The sequence below is a fragment of the Octopus bimaculoides genome, chromosome 3 (assembly GCF_001194135.2).
Source record: "Octopus bimaculoides isolate UCB-OBI-ISO-001 chromosome 3, ASM119413v2, whole genome shotgun sequence".
NCBI classification, from domain to species: Eukaryota; Metazoa; Mollusca; class Cephalopoda; order Octopoda; family Octopodidae; genus Octopus; species Octopus bimaculoides.
The window spans coordinates 164096240-164105596 of NC_068983.1; the positions used below are offsets into that span (position 1 = coordinate 164096240).

Consider the following 9357-nt stretch of genomic DNA (forward strand, 5'->3'; position numbering starts at 1 on the left):
GTTAGAGAGTATTTAACATATTCATTTCGAAAATGCTTTATTTCTTGTACACAACGTACTATTAACTCTACTCTCTGTCTCTGTCTCTCTGACTGTCTCCCTTTCTGTGTCTTTGTCTGTCTGTCTGTCTCTCTGTATCGATTTACCTTTTGACTTGTTTGCATACCTGTCTCATTTGTCCTATGCATCTTACCATCCACCTATCCGATTTGAGTACTATCTTCCGCGGATACGTAGACACACGTATATACGCATATGTATACTTGTGTATGTGTGTATACGTATTCCACATCACAGGTGTAAGAGAACAGCAACAGATCAATATATATTATTGGCTTAAGTTAATTGAAAACGATTAATCAATTACCCCAATGACACCGAAGCCCAAATTATATCTGAATGTGTTAATCGTTGTGTTTCAAGTTCTGTATTTGGGTCAAAGGTTAAGAAAAAGTTTGTTGATAATTAAATATTTTAAAAAAGAACTTTGAGCAATGCAGCTGAGAAGTTAGGCAAAATAGGTTGGGTAATGCCGAAAAATGAAGCAACAAAGACAAGATATTCATTTCTACTCTAGGCACAAGACCCGAAATTTTGGGGGAGGGGGGGTAGTCGATTAGACCGTCCCCAGTACGCAACTGGTACTTAATTTATCGACCCCGAAAGGATGAAAGGTAAAGTCGACCTCGGCGGAATTTGAACTCAGATCGTAAAGACAGTCAAGAGGATGTTTAACGCTTCTGTTTTATTTCAAGAAAGCTTGTTTTGCATTTCTAATAAAATTAATATATACAAATTATAAAAATAAAAAGAAAATATACAGTACAGTACTGTTTCTACTTCGCGGATTTTCACTTATCGCGGGGTGGGGATGGGATTTGGAACGTAACACTCGCGATAGTCGAAGGCTTACAGTATTCAAAGACCTCCTTCAGTTCTATATACAAGTGTCGATAACAAATTTAAGAGTTATTATTTAACTTTGCTTAATAATTTTGTTTTGCGTTGTCTTTTAAAGGTGGACAAATTGTGATTCAATGCCATTCCTCCAAAGACGGACACCAACCCCCACTTCAACTGATACTTGATTACATTACTGACAATGTTATCGCCAATACATCTGTCTCAGGAATACCATATGTTTCTCCAGACTCTCAGTATTTGGTCAATGTTAACAAAGACACTGGCCTTATCACTGTTTCGAGAATTTCAGAAGAAGGTAAGTTTAAAAATTTGTATATCTAGTCGATCGTTTATCAATATATTTTCCCATGGTGATAAAACATTATACTGATTGGTTATGAAACATGGACATATAGTAGGAAGAATGTTTAAAAGTGTAAAAGGAATCAAATTAACTTGTTTCATTGAATGCGCAATGTCCGTTTGTCTGAAGAAGGGAACATAGATGAGCTGAGAAGGAAAGATGGACCTTACAAGAACGATCCAGGGTGTAAGAGAAAAGATTATGTTTGGGTGGAGAGGAGTCTGCAGAAGAGGACGGCTAAAGAATATGGAGGAAGAAGAGTTGATGGCTTAACTCTGGATGCTGAACATCATAATGGAAATGATAAGGTACCGCAGCAAGTGAAATGATGTCTGTGATACTCCGAACCTGTCCATTCCAATGCTGGTATAGAAAAATAAATTTTTAAATGATGATGATGATGATGGTGATAATGATTATATTAAGATATTCTTTGAAATAAATCAATAAAAGCACAAGAAAACGTACAAGATATAATTTCAGAAACCAGAAAACTTTAATTTGTTATTGCATGATTGCACATTTCTTGGATAATTTTTGTTTAAATATGGAAACAAAATTTGTTCATTTTGTTGTCTAATTGTCTTATTCCCACTTATTAACTGGAACTGGCAGCTTGACATAAAATTCCTGTTATTATTATAATGAGTGCTTAGCAGTTCCCATTGCATTTACAGTTTTATACTGTTTCCTTGTCAAAAGATTTTTTAAGGACGTATTTATTTTCATATCTGCACTCAAACACCCCCAGCAATATTTTCTCGAACATCTGCAAAATACAGCATGATATTATGATACTTTTCATTCAAGAACACAAGATAGATTATATTTTTTAACAAGGATTTTGCAATTTTAATTATGAGCCACCATATTGCGTTATCATCAGTTCTATTCTTCAAGATATACGTGCACTGGATTTGCACGAGTTAAATTTTATTTTTGTTTCTGAAAGAGTTGGTAAATTCTGTATGCTGGCTCTTCAAACATATTTTCAGCAATTTCGATATAATTCCTTCGTTTCTTACATTGATGCTTCTGTGGGACATCTTTCACTGAGCGATTAAAATGTAGTGTTACCGTCGTTGAGGGTTTGGCTTACTTCTCAATGTGGTCTTTCCCGTGCAATCATAACTAATATTTACAAAACAAGAGTTGCTTTATTTGTTCTCTATTCTTAAAATCCATTTTGTTTCATTACATTATACTCCTGTACAGCACAATTAGTTATCGCTTTTTCTGTCAGGGGATTGTACTAACATTTCGCCCGCTTTTGATGTTGATCATATTTGTTATGGCTATAGATGAAGGTTAACATTTCTTTAGCTATACACACAGCTTTTGTTTGACATTCTGTGAGAACAATACTTACCAGTATATCTAAAAATAAAGATGGTACTTCGATTAATTAACATCTTTGCGGTAAGTTATTTCTAAACTTTTATAGGCAGTAGCTGTAGTTATGATGTGAAATCACCAACCTGTCATCTCTATGCAACCCTCTATCAAAATAGTTATATGTCTTTCTAAGTTCAATGTATAACAAAGTATCAACCAATCCATACTTTGATGCCACTGTACCTGATAATATTGTCAATAAATCTGTAGTTGAGAATCAAATATCTAAATCACACGGCCATGCATACAAATATAATGAGAATAAAAAATATTCTTAAATCATTAGTGTTAATGAAATTCCTTTTAAAGACAGATGGAATTTTAATTAGACTCACTTTAATTATGCGAGCTCCGCTTAACTTCATGCAAAAGATAGCCTTTGGAAACGCATCCGTTGTAATGGCATCGAATAAATTGTCAATATTTTCTGCACAAAAGAATGTGTCTGCAAGACCATGAAAAACTTCTGATCATATATTATAAGATGATGGGATCTTTTAAAACTGAATTCTGAGAAACAGGTGTTATGAGATTACTGGGTAACACGTAAATATCCATCTTCTATGATCTGGACCGTTTCGACGAGTTCAAAGACTGCTTCAGGCTTTATTGTCTACTTTGGAATGGTTTCTGTAACTGGATGTCCTTCCTAATGCCAACCACTTTACACAGAGTACTGAGTGCTTTTTTGCGGCACCAGCGCTAGTGAGATCACTATGCAGCTTGGGAGGTTCTGTTATAGCCCCCACTCAACCGAAGCTGAGTGGAGCTGCTATAAAGGTGGTTTTATGCTGGAACATGAAGAGTTAAAGTGTGATAGCAGGAGCTAAAACAGAACGAGTTTCTTACTGTAGAGGAGCTACGTGGGTACTATATCTTTCAGGGTGTCCACAAAGTCTGGGTACCTGGAGTACATAAAATCATAACATAAACAATTAAATATAAGAAATAATAATTTCTTAAAGTATGTGTTAATCCCCACGTACCCAGACTTTGTGAACACCCTGTAGAAGAGAATGTAGGAGTGGCCGGGATGAAGCTAGAAAGAAAAATAAAAGAGTGGGACATGAGGTATCAGAGTGGAGCCTCAAGTTACGAAGTATATAAGAATGAGTATGGACAGGAGAACCGAGAGTGCGTGTTGCTTACAATACTGAGTTCTGCTGTTTTGTTTCAATGTGACACCTTGTCATATTTTTTAACCCTTTAGCATTCGGATTACTCTGTCAAATGTAATGAAAATTTATTCCCATTGTTTTGAACTATTTCATAGCTTTGAGATTTCAATGATGTGATTATTTAGGGTAGGTGTGACAGGTCAGATCTAGCCAGTTTGAATATACAATAGATAAAATATCTGGGCCTGGGATGGCTGCTTTAAATGCAAAAGGGTTAAAATTTAAAATGTTGTTGTCAAGGATTCCCTTACTCGCTACTCAATCTCTCTGTAGAGTTTACTAAATTATGCTTTTCCTTTTTCTTTGAAATGTTTCAAGTTTGCATAGAATTCAGTTAACTTTCTATTCCGTTATCTTTGTTTAAATGAGTGTCTACCGTTTGCACATACTCTGTCAGTCTTGTGGTATTTATGAGGTTATAAATATTTCACATTCTATCTTTTACATGTAGGTTTTTAGCTTTGTCACCAAGTATGAGACTACGATAGGAATTTCTATAAGAATCCCATAACAGGGTTTATGAGAAACATTTCTAAATTCTACATCATTATAAAAGATTCAGTTTCAACTGCTTCCAATCTCCAATTTTGGAACAGCACGCATAAACATAGTTTCATACATAAATATATTTCCTTCTTTAAGTGGTTCCAATCTTTCGGAAACCTCGTTCTAAACTCGCCGTTGACGACATCGATATCAATAGAGTGTCTGGTATTGTTTTAATGAGTTTATATGGTGGAATAGTAAAGTCCTCCTTGGAATAAAGAGTCATTAATAGAATGCAACCAAATAACACGGGACTTTTTAGTAGATTGCATCGATTCTGCCATCTTTGTGCATTTATACAATACTATAATATACAACAATACAATGAAATATATATATATATATGTATGTTTGTATGTATGTACGTATGTATGTATGTATGTATGTATGTATGTATGTATGTATACATATATATACATATATATAAATATATATATACATATATATATATATACATAAAGCCATAATGTATGTATATATATATATATATATATATATATATATATATATATATGTGTGCATATATATTATATATGCATGTATTTGTATATGTGTGTGCATGTGTGTATATATATATACGCACACACAGAGTTCTATTCAAATCTAAAGAACTTTGCAGGCTTTTTCTTGTCTCATTAGACAGCGTTAGTCCAGTTCGCTCTAAGCCCGTTCATTACGGTACAATGTGTGCTGGCAACTAATTATTATTATATATAATCTCATATGACTGATTACAAAGTGTAGCTTAAATCTACAAGACACCACCTTTCAGCCTGAGAAAGCAACAGCAGAAACAAACATGTTCGTCACGGCAGACGACCGTTGAGAAGCAGCCTCGCTCACGTTTGTCTGGTCTATCTCTCTGCTATATTTCTATCACCTTTGACTTTGGACGAGCATCATTTAACTCTCAAATGTTCGTTGAGCTCTTCCAATGAATAAAAGTTAGTTTACACGAGTTAAGTCATGATTGGAGGGTTTCTAAATGTTTCTAGTTAGCATACACATACAGACACATGGACATATGCACACACATGGAATTACTTAAATATTTACATGTGTGCAAAGCTATGTGACTACCTACAACGGGGTTTTGAGTTCAATCCTGCCAAGTTAATCATAGGTAAAGTGTTTTCTACCGTAGCTTAGTGAGATATAGACACCAGCTACGAAGGAGCTCATCAAATATATATATGTCCGCGTGTGTGTGTGTGTGTGTGTGTGCGCGCGCACGCTAATCTGTAAAACACGCACGCACGCACACATATTAATAGTTTGACTCAACTGTGCATTACTTAAAGATTCGTGGGTGTGGGATACGTCCACCTTATCTGATGAGTGTACAATGAGCACAAAACTAAGCAGTGTAGAGTTAATATATATATATGTATATATATTTATATATATATATATATATAGTTGAAATTTGATGAAAATCAATAGACAAAACAGTTATAGGAAAAACAAGCAAATGCATTAGTTTGTCGCACGAGAAAATAACAAAAGTCGTTTACGTTTCGAGCCTACGCTGTTCAGCGGAATGGAATAAGAGAAAATAAACAGAAAGAGAGAATGAAAAAGCTTGTAGATTACAGACGAATATATATATAAGAGTGAAAGACATACACGACAATAAATGGAAAAGTCAGTAAACAGATTGGTACAAATGGTAGCTGCGTTGTTATGCAGAAACTTAACGATTCTGTCCTGGAAAATACACTAAATTGACAAAGTATGAGACAAAACTTAACGATATCTTACGACTAAAAGGATTTAATGTCGGGTGACTTTTGACGCGAAACAGAAAAAAAGAGGAGATGCTAGCACAGAAATAAATAAGAATAGACTTTTGTATAGATCTCTTAGAGACAGAGAAAAATGTGAAACACGTGCGATCAGTTCGAGATTTGTAAGAAAAAAAAGGACGATAGATGAGGTGGACTCAGAAAGGGCAAACTATAGGAATAGGAGTAAGAAATAGAAATTAAGAAAGAGAGAGAGACAGACAGACAGACAGATAGACAGAGAGAGGGTGAAAAGATGGTGGAAGTTATAGTGAGAGTAAAATCTGTAGAAATGAGAAATATAGACTGTTTTGGCTAGAAATAGCAATGATAACTGAAAAATTGAACCGCAATTAACAAGGAAAAAGATTAATAGATGTGGATAAACCCGTTTCATCAGCCGTGTTATCCAAAATCTTTACGATTTCTGCATTGGAGAACATGGTATCTTTCATCTGGAAGGCATTATTATGACACGCACGCACGCACACGCACACACACACACACACACACACACACACACACACACACACACACAAACACACATCCTGCACACATACTTTTGCTATTCTTATAAATTCTTCTCTTCCATTCTGTATCATGAATGACGTTCCTTTAGAAAAAAATTTACATCTAATGCAACTAATAGAAAAGTTGTTGACTTGAATAATTATAATTATATGCACACACACACACACATACATTTATCTCTCTCTCTCTCTCTCTCTCTCTCTCTCTATATATATATATATATATATATATATGCAAGTGTGTGTATAAATGTCTATTTGTATTGATACCGGTTTTTTGTCTCAAATATTTTGGAGCAAATATATTATGAATAAAATTTCAAATCTTTCTTTTTAATTCAATTTCTTTAACAGGTGAATTTGGTTACAGTTTCACTGTTTCTACTGGCAATTCTATCAACGATATTGCCTTCTTCCCTTCATCTAGAAAAAATGGTTATGATATCTTTATGACATCTGGAAGCCTTAGTAATATTATCTACGTAAATCTTGACAGTGGAGCCATGAATATTCTAGAAGGTAAGTCATTACAAATCTATGTACGACGACACAGGATGTCTGTATTGTGCTTAAGCTCACTCTTTTACTTAATGTAAACAACTCATTGTTTTTTTTCTTCTGTTTTATCTTTTTTGCCTTGTTTCTGACAACTACCATCATTATGGCCAATAAATAAATCATTGTAAGACGTAGTTATACTGATAAATAATTTTATCGCATTTCTCCGTCTTTTCCATTTCTTTCTTCCCTATCCTTGATATAAAGCCTCACACAAATTGTTGTCTGTCCTTGTGATGTCTTCCTCATCTATGCCCCTATGGCGAATAAAAGCAATTATTATTATTATTACTGAGTGAGAGAGCAGTGCATGCCATCAAAGTGACACTAGGGTAAAATATACGAAGCCCAGTATACCCATCATGACTACCCGTCTGATAAGGGTACACCAGGCACATGCATCACAAACATATGTGCAGTACATGGTGATCTCATATCAAGATAAACAGCGCATAACCTTGCAGGTGAGGCCCAGTTAGAATTTTCTTCAGGTGGAGTAGCCCATCCAAACTTAAGAGGTCCCTGAATGAGGTTTGTGTTAAGGATGATGAACAAAGCACCTACGTTTCCAAAGGTGAATCATTCAAACCCCAAAGAATTCCTCTCAACACATGCCTATGATGCTCCCCCACAACTTCTGCTCATAATCAGAGAGGCACTTATCGTCAGCCACCAAGGGACATGCACAACTGGTTAAGGTCAAACAACTGACAAACAAATCTGTGGTATTGAGCAGAATATTTGCTGTAGTCCATCTTTTATACCAAGATAAAACATATACAAGATAAAACATATACAAGATAATATTTTCAATCAATTATGATTGACAAAATTCTGTGCTGCAGCAGTGAACAAGTCGCGGTTTCAAAGCGACGAAAATATTTTGGCAAATTAAATTTAAATGCTGAAATGAATCTAACGGTTTTTGTGTGTTTTTAAATGGCTTCCACGCTGCAATTGTTTATAATCTAAAATGTTTTCCCATTATACAATTCTGTTACGTTTATGTATTTGTACAGTGCGCATGTTTGTTTGGGAAAAAAAATGACTGTCTCGAAATATAACAAATCTGTAAGTTTTATTTGAAAAGGTATCAGATACCATTTCTTGCCGGTCCAGAAAATATTTAGAAACCTTTCTCTTGGAGTTGAATAGAATGGAATAGAATAGAATAGAGAGTAATTTGCTTAATTATGAATTAAGGAATCTCGGTTCCGTTGACATTCCTCGTTGGTTTTTCATTGTCGTATTTTGTGTCTTATCTTTTCTAGGTATTGGTCGTACCAATGAAGAGAAATCGTGGCCTTGGTTAGAAAATAAGTGGTCAATCATCGGTGGCAATGTCTTCAGTGAATATTTGCTGACCTCAATGAAGTATTCTGTCATCATCCTTAATGGCCACATGAGACAAGTACAATGTGAGTTCAGAGATTTGAAAAAAAGTGATGTGGCTATATTTGCTGAACCATACGAAGGATGAGTCGTCATTAATATATAATATTAAAAATAAAATATGAAAAAAAAAAAAGAAATAAAAGCTAAACACACAAAAAAAAAGAGAACAACAGTCAGATCTCTAAATTTATTTATCTATATGATTATTTTGTCACTTCTCTATTCCATTCCATCTTAATTCTCCTCTACCCCATTTCCAAATCCTACATAACCCCTCCATAAAATTATGTTCTGACTGTTATTATTATTATTATTATTATTATTATTATTATTATTATTATTATTATTATTATTATTATTATTATTATTATTTATAATTTATTCATTCATTTAATTTTGTATCACTCTTTTTGGATGATATTCTACTAAAAGGCAATTTTACTGCCACGATCTATGTTTCAAATATTTAATTATATATCTCATAAATTTTTATTTTCCTCTTCGTTTATTCTTTTAATTTTCCTCTTCGTTATATCTCAGCCTTCCCTTCTTAATCATCTCATGTCTTATTGTCTCAAGCTTGGATAAATGAATCACTTTACAATTTTAAAAAAAATCGACAAAAAAAAAAGATGCAGACTATTTATCACACATACATATACAAACAGGCATAAATGTATACATACCACACATACACACACACA

The 9357-nt window shown here is 34.0% G+C and overlaps 1 protein-coding gene across 3 annotated transcripts in view; it reads left to right on the forward strand.

Annotated features, from left to right (window-relative positions):
- Positions 1–8815, forward strand: part of LOC106875235 (follistatin-related protein 5) — a 370169-nt gene extending 361354 nt beyond the window's left edge. For all 3 annotated transcript variants that reach the window (XM_014923295.2, XM_014923296.2, XM_052966672.1), the window contains exons 14-16: positions 1019–1219; positions 7055–7219; positions 8530–8815. In XM_014923295.2, the coding sequence (XP_014778781.1) occupies positions 1019–1219; positions 7055–7219; positions 8530–8738 (575 nt within the window). In that variant the 3' untranslated portion in view covers positions 8739–8815. The remainder of the gene's footprint in view (positions 1–1018; positions 1220–7054; positions 7220–8529) is intronic.
- The last annotated feature ends 542 nt before the right edge of the window (positions 8816–9357 follow it).